Genomic DNA, 20,536 nt, shown 5'->3' with positions numbered 1-20,536 from the left:
AACAACACACATTTTTCCTTTCGCTTTCATTTTTACAATTCTTCCATTGTACACAATGCGTTTCCCTTCTTCACACCAAACATGGCACATGTTCCTTCCAACTGCTTTGCCAGACAACAGCTCTGTGATCTTTTCGAGTTTTGACTTTTCAAGCTCTGGAAATTTCTCTTCGAGATCTTTAATCTGGATATTCTTCAGTTTTCTTTCCAGCTTGTTTCTTGCTGTTATCTCCTTTGCTTGTTCTTTCATAGCTTGGCCTTTTACTCAGCTCCTCCCTCAGATCATTCTGCCTTACTCTCCCCCTCTGCCTCTGGACCTGTCCCAGCTTCACAGCTTTTTTCAAAATTGCATCTCTCTTTTCTGTATCCATGTCATCAAGGAATCCAACGGTTTTGTTCTTTTGAGCCCTCATCTTACATGAGAGAAAACAAAGGGTGGCATTTGGGGATCTTTTTTTAGATGCACTAAACATTCCTGTGATTTCCTCTGCATCAATGTTGTGTGTTCTGGCGGACTTGGTTTCCTATTTAAGTTTTTTGGTCAGGTCTATCTCAAAATATTTTTTATATTTTCTTTCTAAGACCTCGACAATGGCACCAAGACAAGCTTCCATCATGACCTTGAACAGGTCCTCATATTTTGGAGGATCTCTCAACTTCTGTAGAGTTGCATCTGAGTCTTTAAGAGCATCTCCAAAAAAATGTGTTGCTCAGTGTCAAGAGATCCAAGGGGCTCCTTTGCTCCTTCAGTCGTGTGACCACCTCCTTAACCACAGATATTGCTTCCACATGGTCAATTTGGTTCACTGCTGCCCTGTAGAATTTGTTCATCCATGGACCGGTCAGCAGTTTTCCCAAAAGGCCCAAAACCTGCATCTGAACGTGGCCTGTGGTTGACCTGAAGTCGGAGAGCAAGCTTGCTCGCAAACCGCCACATGATGTTCCTTTCTCCAAAAACTTAATGAAAACAGTGTAATGCTGAATGAAGACTCCACAGATGTGGAAAAGAATGTGAAGCCGTTTCCCCTATAACAAAGAAGTATGCCTCTGGGCAATTTCTGGTTGTCCAGGAATGTGACAAAGCCACGTGGATCTCCTTTTCCGTCTTTGTATCTTAATTTATTCATTGCCATCACAATGTTTCCAGCAGAACAGTCGTTTCCCCATAGTTTTTTCAATGCCAGTGTATCCTGACATTCTTTTAAAGCGGAGCGGGTTTTGATTGCTATCGAATCTAATGGATGCAAATGGCAGTTGAGCTCATTTAAAGTTTTGTCCCATGATTTATTTACAAGCAGTATTGCAGTGTGGTTGGCCGCGCACCTGTCAGTTAGTGTGTTTGATATGTTGTCAATAATTTTACTTTTATTGTGTGTCCTGATAATCTCCGTTGTAGAAATAGGAATGTACACTGGCCAGATTATCAATTGTTTTTATTATATGGGTACTGTAATCCTCGGCAGTCCCCCCAGGAAGTTAATCAACAGCTGCAGCATAACACTTTGTTTCTGTTGTTATGTGCACACTATTTACATGGACCCCTTCTTGTGTGGTTGCGTCAAATCCAAGGGGCGGTGTTTTTATTTTCGAGTATTTCCTCGGCTGTTTGAAGCTCAGCAATTGCACCAAGCAGTGCACGCGCTGTGCGTAGGGCACCAAGAGCTGAGGGGGCACCAAAAAAATAGCCTCCCGGAAGTTACGGGAGTCTCCCGCATATTTATAGCGGCTCACTGATGCCCGCGAATTAGTTAAAATCTCCGGAATCTAGAGCGGGCGCGCCCGCGAGACAGAGACTGTGCTCCAAAGTGCGTAGCGCGTGCACGGCAGAGAGAGCAAGAGGCCGCGCGCGTAAAAAAAAAAAAAAAAAAAAGTCTAATTGTTTATAGCTTTTCCCTCTGCATGCAAAGCTGGCGCTGTCGTATGATTTGCAGACTTTGCACTTTGATGTGTTTTTTACAGGAGAAATTACAGAAACCTTTACAGGAGTAGGTGATAGCTCAGGCTCCATCTCACTTGCATGACTGAGTTACTTGGTTTCAGACAGCTCCATTAGGAAGGAAAACTTCTCACGACACATTGAGTCAAATTTTTCAAACACAATCGGCCTTGAAAGCCTTTGAAACTTTTCACAATTTCGCACTACCTTTATAACCGCAGCTTCCAAGAGTCTGATTGGTCCCTGCTCCTCAAATGAAGACAGGAACTTAACAGTCTTTGCCCGGTTACTCTCATATGAGCAGAGATAGAGGAAGACCACATGTCCGTTCAAAAGGTCATTTAATGCACCTGGTGTAACGGTCACTTTGTGTTTTTGGGGTGAAAGGGGAACTGCGCATGTGCGTAGAGTGTCAGTTATAGATTTGACAGATGAGGAGAAGAGATAACCGCTCTACCGACCTTTGTATTCTTTCTTTTATTTCTGTTTATATTTGTGACCAAAGTTGGATGTTTGTTTGTGTGGCGTGCCACAGAGGGTTCTATGAATCGACAGCTAGCGACTACGCCACCCTGGAATCTTGCCAGGGACAATTGAATTAAATTTCTTAAAGCAACACAGGTCAGTTCACAGTAAATCGGCAGGAGACGTGAATACAAAAATATAAATTTTATTAAAAATAGAAAGAGACTTTGTATAGACAAAACAGACCAACATTTAAATATAGACCACGACAATGACACAATTTAATATAACACACAAAGGGCGACCTGAGTAGCCAGCAGCAACGTAATTCAGGGAAAAAGGAGCCGAGGCGTGACAGCAGGGGATAAAGGGCCCAATAAGGCCTCCACGGCAAGTCACCTTTCTCGTACCCCTGTGCATCAACACACACACTCGTACATACATCACTCAGGACACTGCACTCGTGAGGAAAAGACCACCACCAGCAATCCACCCCTGCCTTAAGCACTCAGCTCCTGTAACAGAATTAGGTTATATGCACACGTGCTTCATGGTCACAGTAGAAAATCACTCCACAAAAGACAAACAAATTGAAATAAGGAAAAGAGTCTCACCACTCACGGTTAACCCCTCCAAATCAGCGTACAAATACTGATCACATTACAAAATAATGAATACAAAACAAGAAACAAAATGAACAGGATCACATTGCCACACAAACACAAAAATAAAGAATTCACATCAACTAGATTTAACACAAAAAAATAAATCTCCTATACCCTTAAATCATAATACAGCACATAAATGTACTACAATAAACAAACAAAATTTCACATTAACAATGTTTACAATCTAACAAACACACTAGCCTACATGGACTAAAGAAAATGTAAAGCAGAGCACACGCGCGCACATAGAGCACACGCAACAAACACACAGAAAAGCAAATTAAATCAAAATGTAAACACAAAGCAACAGCGTCTCCAGACTTTAGTCCCACGCAGCCCAACAGGACGGAAGCTAATCGACCATGCAGACACGACTAATCTGTACTTTATACATCTATAAAATTACAAATTTAATCAGATTAACTCTCCACAATTCAACTACTAACTATTAATAAAAAAATCAGTTTCTCTCTACAGAACAGTACCACTCAACCCATAATATATTAGCAGCACATACCTTATGGGTGCGATCTCCCAGGACCAAATCAGTCAGACAACTCGTTTGAAAGCGAAGGGCTCGTCCAGTCTGTCGGGAGGACAGCGTGCGCGCCAGCGGTACCAACATACTGAATGGTAAACACACGTACTGGCCGTGCTTGAAATCAGCCTCACTCAAACCTCTGCACACAAACAAGGGTGCCGCTACAATACGAGGGAATATTAGATAAATCACAATCGTGGCTTTCACCTACCAGAAGGAGGACAACCTCATTTTAGCGTCAGCCGCAGAACCTCGTATGGCATCCTAAAAATAAGCTAACGTTAGCTACCGTATGCCAATAACAACCTAGCCGACAGCACCAAACATACCTGATGGCAACTGACGAATGACGCGGAAGAAAGGGGCGGTGACTCGTGCTAGTGACTCCACACACTCTAGCCAACCCGTTTATATATGCTCTACTGCAGCTCACTGATAGGACAAACCTCAATGAGAGGAATAACCAACCACATGCAGGCAGGGGGAACTTCATTGGACCTGCCAAATTTGTATACTCTTTCTCACCCCCAATTTCCACCAGATGCGTTACGGCTGCGTTACGGCTCGCGCACGGCGGCGGAGTCAATCGGTTTCCATTAAAGTCAATGTGTGTATTTCCACTGAATGCAGAACAGCTGCGTTCCAACTCCGGCGATCCGCAGCCCTCCGGAGCTGATACGCAGAGCTTCTATTTTTGCTGGATGCCGGAGAGCTCCGCAGCACTACAGGGCAAAGTGCACAGGACAGGAATTCGAGCAAAAAACAGAACAAACCAAAACAAAATAAAATATCCGTTTAATTTTCAAAATAAAATACACCGTGATCATGGCGGATCATATTTGGCGGAAAATATGATGATCATTGCGGAAAACTGTTCCTGGTTTGGTGGTTCTGTTTATTGAAACTACATATCGCGCGATCACACGTGAATTAGCGAGATTTAGTTGGTCCTCGGCCGCAGCCGTTCTGCAACAAATCCGGACCTGGTGGGTATTGATGGACGACGGAACACGGAGCTGTCACGCAGCTGAGCCGTTCCGCAGCCGTTCCGCATCTGGTGGAAATTGGGGGAAATCCCCATGTATGCGGACGAGTGTGACGTTTGAGTGGTTGTATTAAACACGGGGAAAATACGCCGACTCTCGTCTCTCGTGCATCTTTTCCTCCGCCACCTATTGTTTTTTCTCTCTGTTTTTTTTCTCTCAAAGTTTACATCTCAACTTTGGCGTTACACAGGCAGAGAGGAAAAATTGTCCATAACATGTTGCTTTGCTTTTCCTGGTCTGGAGTTGAGATTTGCATTTTTGCCTTTTCTCTTCTGAGGCATCTTGACATCTAAAAGGTAATAGAAAATCATTAACATTTTGTATTAAATAAAGGCAATGGATAAGCACAGAAGCACAAGCCAATTAGTTTAAATAAATAATTTTGTATTTTTGTATTTACACTTACCCAGATTTTTAAAACATTATTAGGCAATGTCCCATTGACTTTTTTTTTTAGCTGAGTCACAAATCAAATCTAAGTCTCTCCTGTTTCTCTGCTGGCTCATTCTCGCTCTCTTCCTGCTCCACTTTCATTCATTCATATTTCATCAAAAAGGAGGTGGCCTTGTTTTACAGTCCGTTGCTAAATCTTTTGTCAATTAGACACTCAGTTAATTAACCCCTTAATTTCACATCAATACATTTCTGGCCCGATTAATACATCTTAAAAACTGACAGTGAGCAAACGATTCCGGCCACGGGCACACATTCTCCGCTCCTGCCTGCAGTGCGACTCATCTTTTCTTCTTCTTGTGCGCACAGAGCACAGAGGACAGGCTGCTAAGCTCCCATCCTTATTTTAAAAGATGGATTTTGGTTGATTCATGCCATTTCCAGTTGTGTAAGTATATACAGAGTTAACAATACTAACGCCGGTGGAGGAAAGAAAGTGGAGGAGACCACACAAAAGTTGAGCGGACACGACGCGCTGCATTTTGACAGCTCTTCTACAGGTAACGTTCAGTGTCGGTAGTCACTGTGGGGGAGTGGGGGAGTTTAAATGGCCATGAAACTTTGTACAGGACACCACAAACATATGTGATGCGATCTGGGAAAACCCACCACATGGTAAAATTTGACATATTACAGGTTTTGGTCCCATATTAAAGCTGTTTTCAAGCCCTTTCCAACAGTGGCGGATCTAGAGATTTTTTCCTGGGGTGGCAAAGGGGTGGCATGAGGTTTCAGGGGGGGGGCCATGGACATTATTCATAATTTAAAATGCTACGGTTTTCATTGAATGTGTTTTGTTCTCTACACTACATTACACAGAGTGGGTGTCAAATCAGAGATGTAGCTGGGTTTTTGGATGGTGTGGGTCTTAAAGGGATACTCCACTTTTTTTGGAAATAGGCTCATTTTACAACTCCCCCAGAGTTAAACAGTTGAGTTTTACCATTTTCAAATCCATTCAGCCGATCTACGGGTCTGGCGGTACCACTTTTAGCATAGCTTAGCATAGCATTTCTCTCAAAAAAATGACCAAAGAGTTTCGATATTTTTCCTATTTAAGGTCTTAGTACATGATGTAACTACAGAAGAGTCGAGTTTCAAATAGGAAAAATATCGAAACTCTTTGGTCATTTTTTGAGAGAAATGCTAATGGTCTTGACTCTTGTCTGATTCAATGATGCTATGCTATGCTAAAAGTGGTACCGCCAGACCCGTAGATCGGCTGAATGGATTCGAAAACGGTAAAACTCTGGGAGAGTTGTAAAATGAGCCTATTTCCAAAAAAAGTCTCCCTTTAATTTGTGAATTATGGACCCTTTCTCTGTGTAATCACTATCAACAGTCTGTGTAGTCTATACTTAAATTGTACTGTGTGAAAAAGCAATTATTGGGGGGTTTGGGAGTATGCTCCCCAGGAGATAAAAAAAAGACCCCTCAAATTATGTCTTCTAGTGAGTTTTGAGGAAATATGGACAGATTTAGTCATACAACATAAGCCATCAATAGATTTAGGCTATCTGGATTGAAACAAGATTATAATGCAGGATTGTTGCAATGATAACCATGACTGTCAAAACATTTCCCTCTGATTCAATAAAGACTCAGTGAAGTACCTTTTTAGTCAAACATTATTTTTGGATTTATTAAAATATTTCATACAACAATTTAAAATGTACATAAGAATGTCATTCATCTCACTCACTCACTCACTCACTCACTCACTCACTCACTCACTCACTCACTCACTCACTCTCTCTCTCTCTCTCACTCTCTCTCTCTCTCTCTCAACTGCTGATCACTTGAGGGCAAACATCAAAAACACAATTTTCTGAGGCAAGACCTCAAAATCCACAGGAACTATGGAATTCATATTAAATGAATATTAATGCTTTCATTTATGCTTTAAAGGTGCCATGTGTAATTGTCTGGCAAAAAAAAATCAAGTCATACTCCACATTCCATACCAGATGGGGGCAGTATACCTCACATATCAAAATATGTGATGTAGGATATGGTATTTTATAAATCACACACTATAAATATGATAAAGAAGCAGAAACAGATAGTTGCAGTAAAGTAAGATATTTTAATAAGTTAAAGAAACAATAATGATTTGTGACACACACACACACTCGATTTGCGCATCGCCATCATGTGTGTATTACAGGTAACGTTATTACATTGCTTCCTGATATCACGTGCGCAAACACAAATAACCTATATTTATATATATATATACTACAGGGCCGTTGAATGCTTGTATCTGATAACCGTGAAGCTCTTGTAATTATTACTTTACCCAACCTCTCCATGTCGAGTGATGCAGTAAACATCAGACAGCGCACGTGAACCGATCATCTCTACTATAGTAAAAAAAACACGAACACTTTTGAAAGATACAGTAGGCTACACATGACCTGTTCGTGCCACAAATTGTTCTCCGTCCTTAGCGACCGAGTCATTGAATGTGAAACAGCGGCTGCTGTCGTCAGCGAGCAGCACTCTTCAGACAACGAGGGCGCGCGCGCCGCGCTGATACCTCAGTTTCAGTTTCTCGAACCCGCGCAGTGCGGCGGTCAGAACACGGAGACCATTCTGCCCCTATAGCTATGCGTGCGAAAGCATGGGGAGCGATCCCGGGCGTGTCAGAATGGGTGCTGAACGTTGTAAAACAGGGCTATGCGCTGCAGTTCGCTCGCCGTCCCCCGCGCTTTCGAGCCCGGACCGTGACGAGCGGTCCTTTTCTTATCTGATCTGATTTGTGCTTCAGAGCGCGGTGGTTGTAGGGGTCTCTTGCCAAAGGCTTCAGCCATCCTTCCGCTCTCTTCCCTGAATTGAAATGAAGTAGTGGACTGTACTTTCCACACGATTGACATCAGGTTCAAGTACGCCCACAAGCCGTGCGAGTTATTCGTGTATTGCAGGTTGGCTGGTGGTTATGTGCCCCGCATACCGCCTCCCATGGCCGAAACTGGTATTACGACACCTGTCGGGCCGTGGCTAGTAATGCTAATGCTAATTAAGGTTGATATCTCTGCAGCACTATAACTTGACATTTTTTTAATGACATCATTGCCCTTATTTCTTCTCATTCTTTTGATGCGTGTAGCTCATTTTTTGGATATTTTTACCTCAATTTTTACATATGGCACCTTTAATAACGCTTTTCGTGACGACAGCACAGGATTTTTTTTTTTCTGAATGGGAGCGGCCGACGCAGACGCTCATAATTCATATTAAAGGTATTGACTAATTTTTTCATTTCATAACTCCTTACATAAATTAAGACAAAACTGTCACTATAAACAGTTTATTTAACAAATAAACAGGTTAAACACACATAAAGAGCTAGACTAACGGTAGACCCTTAGCTATCTGACCTGACGTTCATAGAAAAATTCGATGAGATTGCGGATGTAAATAACGTAACAATGTGGTTGTTGCAGGGTTAACTGTCTGCTTATGGACTTTTTCGACTTGGTGTCAAACTTAACTCACTGCTGCTAGCTGCTTATCCTCTCTTCTCCAAAACAGAAAATCTCTTTTATTTTCTCAAATCGCCGAACTGCACCGGCTTGTATTGGAGACAGGCGTCTATATGAGACAGGCCTTTAATTTAGTGTTGAGACTTCACCCTGTGCTGCAATATACATTTAGTTTTACATTCATTTACAGAAATCAGCTGGTTGAATGAAAATTGCTGATGCTATCGGATTTTCAGATGATATTCTCAATTCAGTTAACGGACGCTCTGAGATAAAGTGAATTCAGACTGCAGTGCAGACAAAGAAACGCAAAAAACTGACAAAGTGCGCGTCCGGTGTTCGATAACTCGAGTTGTCATGGACGTGGCGCGGCGCTTCTCGTGCGGTGTGCGATACCTCGGGTTGTCATAGACGTGGTGCGGCGCTTCTCGTCCGGTGTGCGATAACTCGAGTTGTCATAGACGTGGCGCATCGTTTTTCGTCCGGTGTGCGATAACGCGAGTTGTCATAGACGTGGCGCGGCGCTTCTCGTCCGGTGTGCGATAACGCGAGTTGTCATAGACGTGGCGCGGCGCTTCTCGTGCGGTGTGCGATACCTCGGGTTGTCATAGACGTGGTGCGGCGCTTCTCGTGCGGTGTGCGATACCTCGAGTTGTCATAGACGCGGCGCGGTGCTTCTCGTCCGGTGTGCAATAACTCGAGTTGTGATAGACGTGGCGCATCGCTCTTCGTCCGGTGTGCGATACCTCAAGTTGTCATAGACCTGGCGCGGCGCTTATCGTGCGGAGTGCGATAACGCGAGTTGTCATAGGGAGCAAATACACACCCGCAATTTTACCGCCGCCGTTTATTCTGGTTGAGTACCATCTGTACATACATCTTTTCATACACCGTATATCTACCTACAGTTCACATAAACCCATGCATTCACATAAATACAGATGCATACATACAAGCATACACCCACATTTACAATTTTTCAAAAATAATTCCCCTTTTCTTTTCTTCTTTCATTTCCATATGTGACCGATCACGGAAAGTAGGGACACAAGTCGGTTCTGGGGCATTTTGAGTTATTCACATATTCTGAAAGTGTAGTCTCCAAGCTTTCCAGCGATGTGTAACACATGGAAATCTGATAATATTTGGAGAAGTTGTGGCCATTTGAAGGTAGGCACTCAAAAAAGTTAAAAGTGGAGAAACGGCCTCTGAAGATTGCAGTTCTCACCTCTCTCTGCTGCTGGGAGTGACAATAGGGCTCATTTACATCTCATTTAGATAAGCCATACCCCCTGTAAAGCTGTAAAGCACAGGGGGGAGCAAAAAAGGTCAGGAAAATGTGCCATCAAAGAAAAAAAAAGTTTGCAAACAGGTAATATATAAATAAAGCGCGCGTCTAATATGTACGCATATGACAAGCAGATTTCTCTCGGTTTGCTTTTAGTTTAGACATAACCATCTTTCTTTACGTAAACCTTGAGTGTATTTGACAGTATTAGCTCAAAAAGACTTGAAAGATAACTTAGTCCAGTATCCAGGCGCTGTACAGACATGCTTTTAGTGCACGCGCGCGTCGGCTGTTTGTGCTCAGATAAGCGCATTTTAGAACAGCACATCAGCAGCGAATTACATGTTTTACATTAATTACCGGCAAGGCTTTAAAGCACATGCAAATAATGAACTTTTGAGAACTGCAGTGTCCTGTTCCTCTGCGTAAACATTTAATGTGAGTATTTGTCGCGTTGTACACTGGGCTGTTGAAACGCAGACTGCTTCAAAAGCACGCAGCAGCTTGCTTGTAGCAAGGATCACAGCGCAAATTTGAACTATATCGATATATGCGATATGGTCTAATTCCATATCCCATTTAAAATATATATCAATATATTTTTTATATTGATATATCGCCCAGTCCTACCACGCTGTTCCCTTGGAGGGCGGGGGCAATAACAAAAGAAACAAAAGCCAGCTTATCCAGTATGGAAATACACACAGACAATGACACGCCCCTACTGCGAGCTAGAATCTCCAAAAACAAGCCGATTTCAACCAAAAAATTGACACTTTTAAATATACCAATACTGATTTCAAAAACATGGAGAGGCTTCTTCGTGATCTCAACTAACAGATTCTGCAAAAAAGCGAAAATCACCCATTTTGAAAAAAAAAACGCTTCTTTCTCATTTTGCTCGAAAGTTGTGCTGCCGACTTGTGTCCCTACTTTCCGTGACGGGTCACATATATCTTCTTCATTTCCCTCTATCTATAGCATTAGGTTTTGATGTGGCAGTAAAAACTTTATAATCTATCCAAAACGAAATGTAACATATCGTCTTTTATAATATATATTAGGGCATAAATGTTCATTTGCAGTTTAATATGTTGCTTATACAAAGACATTTTATTTCAACGTATTCAGTCGATTTTTACTAATCTCAGTAGGCAATATAGATAGTTTGCTAAAAGCTAAACTAAATGTTTATTCATTCACACACTGACACACGCGAGCTGTAGTTAACAACAGCATGCATCTGTGCCGTTCATTCATTCAAACACAGAAATGCGATTCAAATTTAAACAGTCTTTTGCGGTTTACAGACACCATTTCATATCGCGATTAGAACAAAGCACTTACTGATCTGCAGCTGGATCCGCTGTTATATATGGATATATATCCAGAACGATAATGAGAATGGCTGATCTCTCTCTCTTTTTATATTGATTACATGAACAGAGAATATTTGTTTTAGTTTTGAATTAGATAATTTAAAACTACACACTTAAATGATTATAGAGATATATAGCTCATGTCTGAGTGAATAGTATTCGCTGAGTTTTGTTTATGTTTAGAGACATGGTCTTGAAAAAAAGTTCACGGAGACAGAGAGGCAGAAAGCACACCCTGTTTACTTTCTTTATTTTACAAAAGCACAATGTTTTATTTCGATTTTAAGTGAACCCATGAAAAAGAAGACATTTAACAGTTTATTTTTTCATATTTCTTAAGCCTTTATGACAAAAAATGACGGGAGTATTTTAAGTCTATTTTGCTGCTATGTGAAAAAAAACGAGGCAAACGCGCCGGCGCGTTTTTGGTCCCCAGAGGGTTAAACAGACGATCTGACAGGTTGTAGAAGATTAAATACAACCCGAAACTAAAAAACAGACGCGGTCTCTATTTGAGACTGGCCTTTATTTATCCAAACCTGTAGCCACACCAGGCGTGTAAAAGAGACAGGCGTCTATTTGGGACTCGGCTATTATTTGAAGTTTTACGGTACTATTCATAATTATAATGACAATAATAATAATTCTATTTTATTATTACTGTTAACAGTATTAAAAAATAATAATACTAATTAGTAGTTGTCAGGATCTGGGTTGCTTCTCTGTTCTCTCTCACACTACCAGACATACTCATTTACGCACTCTTTGACATTCTTCTCTCTCACCAGCGCACACACACACACTTTCTTGTTTACACTATGTCATCACCTGTTGATCATCTCAATCAGCGCTCGCGCTGCTTTGCGCTCACACCTGTGTCTTGTCTTGTCTGATTACTCGGTCTACTTCTGCTGTTTGTTCTCCCTGTTCTGTGTCAGATTATTGTGTGAGTAACGCTCTCTCATTTTGTCAGCAGATGTATTACCTGTGTCTTGTCTTGTGTAGCAGCGTCCGCCTTAGTGTGCCCTGTCTCCTGTTACCTGCTGTAGTGTTCCACGTCTGTGATTATCTCTGCTCGTGCTGCATCTCTACAAGGACAAGCTCCCACTGAAGGAGTTTTTTTCTGTTCTACGTTTTCTCTCCTGACGAAGTATTCACTGTGAAACTGTCTACCTGGAGAGCGTCATTTGAGTTCCTGTTCTGAGCCATCTACTCAGCTGCCTTTTGTTTGTCATTAAAGACTATCGTATTGAGCTACCTTTGTTTTTGGATCCTTTTGTTGCACACCTGACAGAATAATCCGACCATCATGGATCCAGCGAAGGAGGAATCGTTTTTTTCTGCTGTAGAGATCCAAGGAGCGATGCTGGGTCGTCACGAAGAGGAATTATCGGCTGCCAGAAATACGGTGGAGAGTTTAGTCGCACAGGTTAATGATGTCTATTCGCCTCTTTCATGCGCACCAGGGATCTCCAGTTGCTCTTAGTCATCCTTCTCTTCCTGAACCTCGCATGAACAACCCTCCATGTTATGCAGGTGAGCCGACTGAGTGTAGAGCCTTTTTGACTCAGTGTGAGGTGGCTTTTTCCATGCAACCGCAGACTTATGCGGAGGATCGCTCCCACATCACCTATGTGATCTCGTTACTCACCGGGCGTGCTCGTGAGTGGGGAACCTCCCGTCTGGCAGGCTGGAACTCCCTGTTGCCACCATTTTGATCTTTTTAAGGAGGAGATGATTAAGGTTGTAATCTATATGCCTTATGCTTCGGACTCCTGGGTCCGTATGAATTAGCTCAAATGATCTATAGGGAATTTTAATAACTAATCATGAATATGATTAATATTTTGCATATTTCAGTTACATTAAATTTATCGAGATTGAAAATGTATAGATTATATGAATATACGAATAATCGATCACAACGTCTTATAATTCCTCATTCATATATTAATAATCATATTTAATTTCGATTATGAGACAACCTTTAAGGGAAATTCACGTAACCATCACATCGGTGTTGTCCAGCAACGACTGTAGGTACGGTTAAACTATCAACTTCTCAATAAAGTTATCCTTTACAAACTCCAAGAAATATTAACCTTCTGGTCGTGAATATTAATTTTCCTGTGTTTATAAAATTAAACTACTTAATGTAGTTAATATTGAGCGCGGTAGCTCGGATCGTGAACCTCATTGACTCGTTTTTACAAGCATTTTCCAGAAACAGTTGAATATATTGTTTTAATAAATGCAAAACTACAGAATATAGGCTATTACCCAAGATACACGTTTTATATGTCTATGTACATTTTTTTACAGTAAACCATACAGGACAACGAATAACAGATGAGAGAGAGAAAGAGAGAGAGATAAAGTTTTCTGAGGAGGGGCGCGCCATGCCGAAGCACGCGCTGAGTTTGTAGAGAGAGAATGAGAGAAAGAGAGAATAAATCACGAATGATCATAGGAATAGCACAAATCACAGACCTTTAAGAGCCATCAAAAATGCATCGAACCTTAAAACATTAAAAACTCGTTAGAGTGGATACTTGCAAAAGGATCGTTGTGTGCGTAATGTGTCTGAGGAGGAACTTGCGTGTGGCCTCCTCGGAGCAGAGTGCGCGTTCTCGTGCTGAGGCGCGTTCTCTCGTGAAGCGTGCTCGTTGCCAGAGCACGTTTTCGCGGGAGCTTTGAAGGCTGGTTGAAAGTGAAGTTGCTGAAGGAATTCAGGCTTCGTTCGTTCTACTCGTAGGTGGAAACGAACAAAGGAGAATTTAAAAAGGAAACAAAAGACACTTTATAAAGGAAATAAAAAAAGTGGAGGGAACTCCTGGAAGGAGTTCCAGGATCGGAGACTTTACATGCTGACGACGGCAGGAAGAGCAGGGGACGAGAGGGCGCAGGAAGAGCGTTTTGGCTTTTAAGGAATGTAAGGATACGCCTTCTTCTGGGACAAGAGCGAATCGGATCCTCTGATCTAGAGCGGGAGAATGTTCCTTTGTTGGTAAAGACACGCCCACTTTGACTATGTCATGTGAGATCGAATTTAACATTCATATTTAGAAGTATGGTATTTCCTAGAATAAATGCATATTATTGTACCTTGCAGTCAAGATTCAACTCCGTTAGATTTAGAGAATTACAGAGACATCAAACACTTCCGATTTAGATTATTAGATACAAAGTTACATAAAGTATACAGATTAGAAGCATTTAGAGTTTGATTAGTACACATTAGAACTTACATTAAATCCCAAAACCTGTCGCGACATATAAATGGCAACACAGAATGCATTTGGTAATGTTTTAAATATGATTCGTTCAATGAAAAGTCTCTTGTGTGTGTGTGCTCCTAATGCAACGGAATGTGTGGGTGTCACGTTACATGTTGGTGTGAGCAATGTTGGGGGCTGGGTTCTATGGGGAGCCACCAAAATGTCTTGTCTTTTCAGACAAAGAAGTATGTGTTCTTAATTCATTAATTGGCAGACCAGATGTCAATAGTCAATGTTGCTACAAGGTTTTCGACCAGTCGGTTTTTGGACGCGAAGCTTCTCACCACGATTCGTCAGGAGAGGTGAACAGTGGCCGATTTCACGATTGAATTTCGCACCCTTTCCACCTCATCCGAATGGAATGAGCCTGCTCTGGTTGCACATTTTCTGGAGGGTTTGAATGTGGATTTAAAGGAGGAGATTTTTGCGCGTGGTTCACCGGCCCAGCTCGACGAACTGATAGAGCTGGCTATTCGCCTTGATAGATGTTATGAGCAACGGCGACGTGCTCGTGCAGCCTCCTCCACTATTCACGATCCACCTTTTTCTGTTACTTCTAGACCTGATCCTGAACCCATGCAGTTGGGTAGCAATCGCCTCCTGCCGGATGAGAGACAACGTCGCATCTCCAACAGACTATGCCTTTACTGCGGCGCGCCTGGCCACTTTGCAGTTTCATGTCCAGTAAAAGCCAGAGCTCGCCAGTAGACAGAGGAGTACTGGCGAGCGCGGCTGTAACGTTCTCTCCATTCAAGTCACGTACCACGTTGCCCGCTGTTCTTTGTTGGGCGGGTATCACCGTATCATGTCCTGCGTTGATCGACTCGGGGGCTGAGGGGAACTTTATTGATGAGAGTTGGGCTCGGGAACATAACATCCCCCTGGTGGACTTAAAGGGTAACACCACCATCTTTGCCCTGGATGGTAGTATTCTATCTAAGGTTCACCGTGTCACCAGTCCGGTGAGTCTCTCTATCTCAGGAAATAATCAAGAGACTATTTCTTTTCTCATTTTTCAGTCCCCCTATACCACCATTGTGTTAGGACACCCCTGGCTAGTCCAGCCTTATCCTCATATTGCAGGAATCTGCGCATGCGTCGCGAGTGAGCGCTTTGTTTGTGTTTGGAGATCCGTCGAATTGATTCATAAATCATTGATTTTCTTCTTTACACTCATTTATAAACGAGCATTTTCTATTTTTCCAGCGTGTGAACATATCTCTGATACTACTCTCTATAAAAAACAATCGGATTGCTTTGATATCGCTAGTTATATCCAACTTTCCGAACTTCCGTTACTATCTCTAACGTTAGCCCGCTAGCATTGCATGCGTGGTCTCGCCTATCGACCGTCTTATTTACACTCGAATCACTGAAATCGCTTTGTTTGTGTTGGAGTTTGTGTTTGTGCTTCGAATCGCTCTGTTTGTGTTGGAGTTTGTGTTTGTGTTTCGAATCGCTTTGTTTGTGTTTGGTGTTTGTGTTCGAATCGCTTTGTTTGTGTTTGTGTTCGAATCGCTTTGTTTGTGTTGGAGTTTGTGTTTGTGCTTCGAATCGCTCTGTTTGTGTTGGAGTTTGTGTTTGTGTTTCGAATCGCTTTGTTTGTGTTTGGTGTTTGTGTTCGAATCGCTTTGTTTGTGTTTGTGTTCGAATCGCTTTGTTTGTGTTGGAGTTTGTGTTTGTGCTTCGAATCGCTTTGTTTGTGTATAGAGTTTGTGTCTGTGTTTCGAACCGCGTTGTTTGTGTTGGAGTTTGTGTTTGTGTTTCGAATCGCTTTGTTTGTGTTTGGAGTTTGTGTTTGTGTTCGAATCGCTTTGTTTGTGTTTGTGTTCGAATCGCTTTGTTTGTGTTTGGAGTTTGTGTTTGTGTTCAAATCGCTTTGTTTGTGTTTGGAGTTTGTGTTTGTGTTCGAATCGCTTTGTTTGTGTTTGTGTTCGAATCGCTTTGTTTGTGTTTGGAGTTTGTGTTTGTGTTCAAATCGCTTTGTTTGTGTTTGGAGTTTGTGTTTGTGTTCGAATCGCTTTGTTTGTGTTTGGAGCTCCGTCGAATTAATTCATAAATCCTTGATTTTTTTCTTTTTCTTCTTCGTTACACTCATTTATAAACGAGCATTTTCTATTTTTCCAGCGTGTGAACATATCTCCGATACTACTCTCTATAAAAAACAATCGGATTGCTTTGATATCGCTGGTTATATCCAACTTTCCGAACTTCCGTTACTATCTCTAACGTTAGCCCGCTAGCATTTGCACGCGTGGTCTCGCCTATCGACCGTCTTATTTACACTCGAATCACTGGAAGGATACGGGTTCTATTCATGATTTCAGTCCTAAATTAGTAGTGATATTGGTAGCATCACTGCCAATTTATTGTTCATCTGTCATAATGGTGAATATTTAGGATGTGTGTCTACCTCTGAGTGCAGGTGAGGACACGTTTGAGCTGCATTCGGTGCGGTTGGAGCTGGAGTCCGTGGAGAAGCAGATCCGTGATCTGCTGGGGAGGCAGGCCGAGCTGCGAGACCGACGATCAGCGCTTGAAGCATCACGCGCCGATGCTCACAAGTCAGTTGTTAGTAACTTTTCGACTCCGGCCTCCTCTACTCCGTGTATTTCTCTGCACAGGACCCGAGCATCCCTGCCCTCATTCACCCCGGCACCGACACAGCACCATGGACCCTGGATGATTCCACAGCGGAAGACGCGAGCCAGGACCAGAGCAAGGACCTCTCCGCCCCTCCCGGTCTTCGAGATCTCCACCCGGAACCGCTTCTCCCCTCTTCGCGAGACGGAACGCGACGACGCTGTGATCATCGGCAGTTCCATGGTCCGGCATGTCCGCGCTACCTCAGGTAAAGGTATGGTGCGCACTCACTGCTTTCCTGGTGCTCGTGTTCTCGATGTCGCTGCGCAGGTCCCCGAGATCCTGAACGGTGACGAGCGCGTCGGAGCTGTCGTGCTGCACGCGGGGGTGAACGACATCAGGCTGCGGCAGACAGAGGTTCTGAAGAGGGACTACAGGAGCCTGATCGAGACGGTACGCAGAACATCGCCTGAAGCAAAGATCGTCGTGTCTGGACCGCTTCCCACGTACCGACAAGGACAAGAAAGGTTCAGTAGATTGTTTGCACTAAATGAATGGTTAATGTCATGGTGTAATGAACAGAGACTGCTCTTTGTAAATAATTGGAATCTGTTTTGGGAGCGACCTAGGCTCTACCGTGCTGATGGCCTGCACCCCAGCAGAATCGGAGTGGCTGTTCTGTCGGGCAACATCTCCAAGACGTTACACACCATATGACTAGTAAGTCAAAGTCCAAATCACATTCTTTGCTGTCCCAAATTAATTGATATAAGTACCAGTGTAGAACACTTTATAGAAACTGTGTCTATTCCTCGTTTAGTGAGGCCAAACAATAAATCTACTGTAGGATCTAAGAAAAATCTAATTGTGATTAAACCAGAAAATCTCAATATTAGTGAACAAAAACAATTTCTAAAGCTAGGTCTTCTAAACATTAGATCGCTTACACCTAAGGCGGTTATTGTAAATGAAATGGTCACTGATAACAGCTTCGATGTACTCTGCCTTACTGAAACCTGGCTTAAACCAAATGATTATTTCGGTCTTAATGAGTCCAATCCACCAGGATACGGTTATAAGCATGAGCCCCGTCTGATTGGTCGTGGCGGCGGTGTTGCAACAATCTATAGAGATATTCTTAATGTTACTCAGAAAACAGGCCACAGGTTTAATTCGTTTGAAGTACTTGTGCTAAATGTTACGCTCCTAGATGTAAGAAAGAAATCCCTATTATCTCTAGCCTTGGCTACAGTATATAGACCACCAGGGCCTTACGCTGATTTCCTAAAAGAGTTTGCAGATTTTCTCTCAGATCTATTAGTCAATGTCGATAAGGCAATAATTGTTGGAGATTTCAACATACACGTTGATAACACAAATGATGCGTTAGGGGCTGCGTTTACAGATTTATTAAACTCCTTTGGGGTCAAGCAAAACGTTAGTGGTCCCACTCATCGTCTTAATCATACTCTAGATTTAATTATATCATATGGAATATGAACGGAATACCGATATAGATATTATACCGCAAAGTGATGATGTCACTGATCATTACATGGTAACTTGCATACTACGTACGGCTGAAATGTGTCATGTTGCGCCGCGTTATCGACCAGGCAGAACAATCCTTCCAACTACTATAGATAGATTCTTGAATAGCTTACCTGATCTATCTCAGCTTCTCAGTGAACCCAAAGAAACCGATGAGCTAAAGGAAATGACTAGCAGTATGAGCACCATTTTCTCTAGTACATTAGAAATTGTTGCACCAATTAGATTAAAAAAGGTTAGAGAGAAAACTAAAGCACCATGGTACAACAGTGCTACGCATGTTATCAAGAGAGAAACTCGTAACTTAGAGCGCAAATGGAAACAAACAAATTTAGAGGTCTTTAGAATCGCGTGGAAAGACAGTATGTCACGTTATAAAAAGGCCCTAAAAGCAGCCAGGGCTGAGCATCTCCGCAAACTAATAGAAAACAACCAAAACAATCCAAGGTTTTTATTTAACACCGTGGCTAGATTAACCCTCTGGAGTCTAAGGTGTTTTTGGGGTCCTTGAGATGTTTTGACATGACCTGATATTTGTATTTTTTTCAGTTGCTTATAAACATATTAATGGCAAAGGTGTAATTACACTCTATTTAGCACAAACATGGCTATCATAATATGTGAGCAACATGTATGTACATGTTTGCATTTTTGAGAGAATATTATTTATGCGTGGTTATTCAAAAAACTCAAACTTAACTGTTCTGATATGAAGACCACAAACGACAAACTTCACATATTTCCACAATACTTTTGACTAATGGATGTTGTCGGCTAAAGTGTTTACTTTAAAATGATCTGAAAATCATCCGGGCTAATCGTTCACATTAAACAATAGATTGATTTAAATTTTGTAAGACACTTTTTGTTTGGAAAGGCAATATGCAGGGGGGCGTGAATGATCCAACAAGGTCATGAATAATGTCCTAATTCACACCTGAGAAGACAAAGACCTGCTAATGCTGCATACTAATGAGCCTTTCATTCAGGTGTCACTGAGCCACAAGATGCAAAGACAACACACACACACATATACACACACACACACACATATATATATATATATATACATACATACACACACACATATATGTATACATATATATATGCCCAGTTGGAAACATCTTGAAAAAAGTGTATTTTTCCACAAACTGTGTATGCTTGCAAATTGTATAATATCCAAGGTAAACATTTCTAGTAATTGTGCAGTTAATTCTCATTCGTATTTTCAGAAAGTTTTGGATAGGCTATCCTCTCCCCAAATTTGTCACTAATAAAACACAAAAATAATTTAAAGACAAGGCTTATATTGATATTTTAAGATTTTGTTTTCACCTTGTAAATTAGGTTTTGATGTGGCAGTAAAAAAATTATAATCTATCCAAAATCAAATGTTGTCTTTCATATTTAGTCTGTAACATATTGTCTTTTATAGGCTAATATATATTAGGGCATAAATGTTAATTTGCAGTTTAATATGTTGCTTATCCAAAGACATTTTATTTCAACGTATTCAGTCGATTTTTACTCATCTCAGAAGGCAATATAGATAGTTTCATTCACACACAGACACGCGCGAGCTGTAGTAGCTAAACAACAACATGCGTCTGTGCTGTTCATTCATTCAAACACAGACACGCGCGAGCTGGAGTAAACAACAGCATGTGCCGTTCATTCATTCAAACACAGAAACGCGCGAGCTGGAGTAAACAACAGCATGTGCCGTTCATTCATTCAAACACAGAAACGCGCGAGCTGGAGTAAACAAACGCATGTGCCGTTCATTCATTCAAACACAGAAACGCGATTCAAATTTAAACAGTCTTTTGCGGTTTACAGACACCATTTCATATCGCGATTAGAA

At 41.8% G+C, this 20,536-nt stretch overlaps 1 protein-coding gene across 1 annotated transcript in view; it reads left to right on the top strand.

Annotated features, from left to right (window-relative positions):
- Positions 1-19,629, top strand: part of LOC307003877 (uncharacterized protein) — a 337,300-nt gene extending 317,671 nt beyond the window's left edge. The window contains exon 2 of the mRNA XM_079622735.1: positions 16,964-19,629. Coding sequence (XP_079478861.1) covers positions 16,964-17,838 — 875 coding nt within the window. The 3' untranslated portion in view covers positions 17,839-19,629. The remainder of the gene's footprint in view (positions 1-16,963) is intronic.
- Positions 19,630-20,536: the final 907 nt, after the last annotated feature.

This window comes from Phoxinus phoxinus, assembly GCF_949152265.1.
Source record: "Phoxinus phoxinus genome assembly, chromosome: 9".
Taxonomy (NCBI): domain Eukaryota; kingdom Metazoa; phylum Chordata; class Actinopteri; order Cypriniformes; family Leuciscidae; genus Phoxinus; species Phoxinus phoxinus.
Note: the sequence above shows the minus strand (reverse complement) of the source record. Positions and strands in the feature narration are given on the sequence as shown.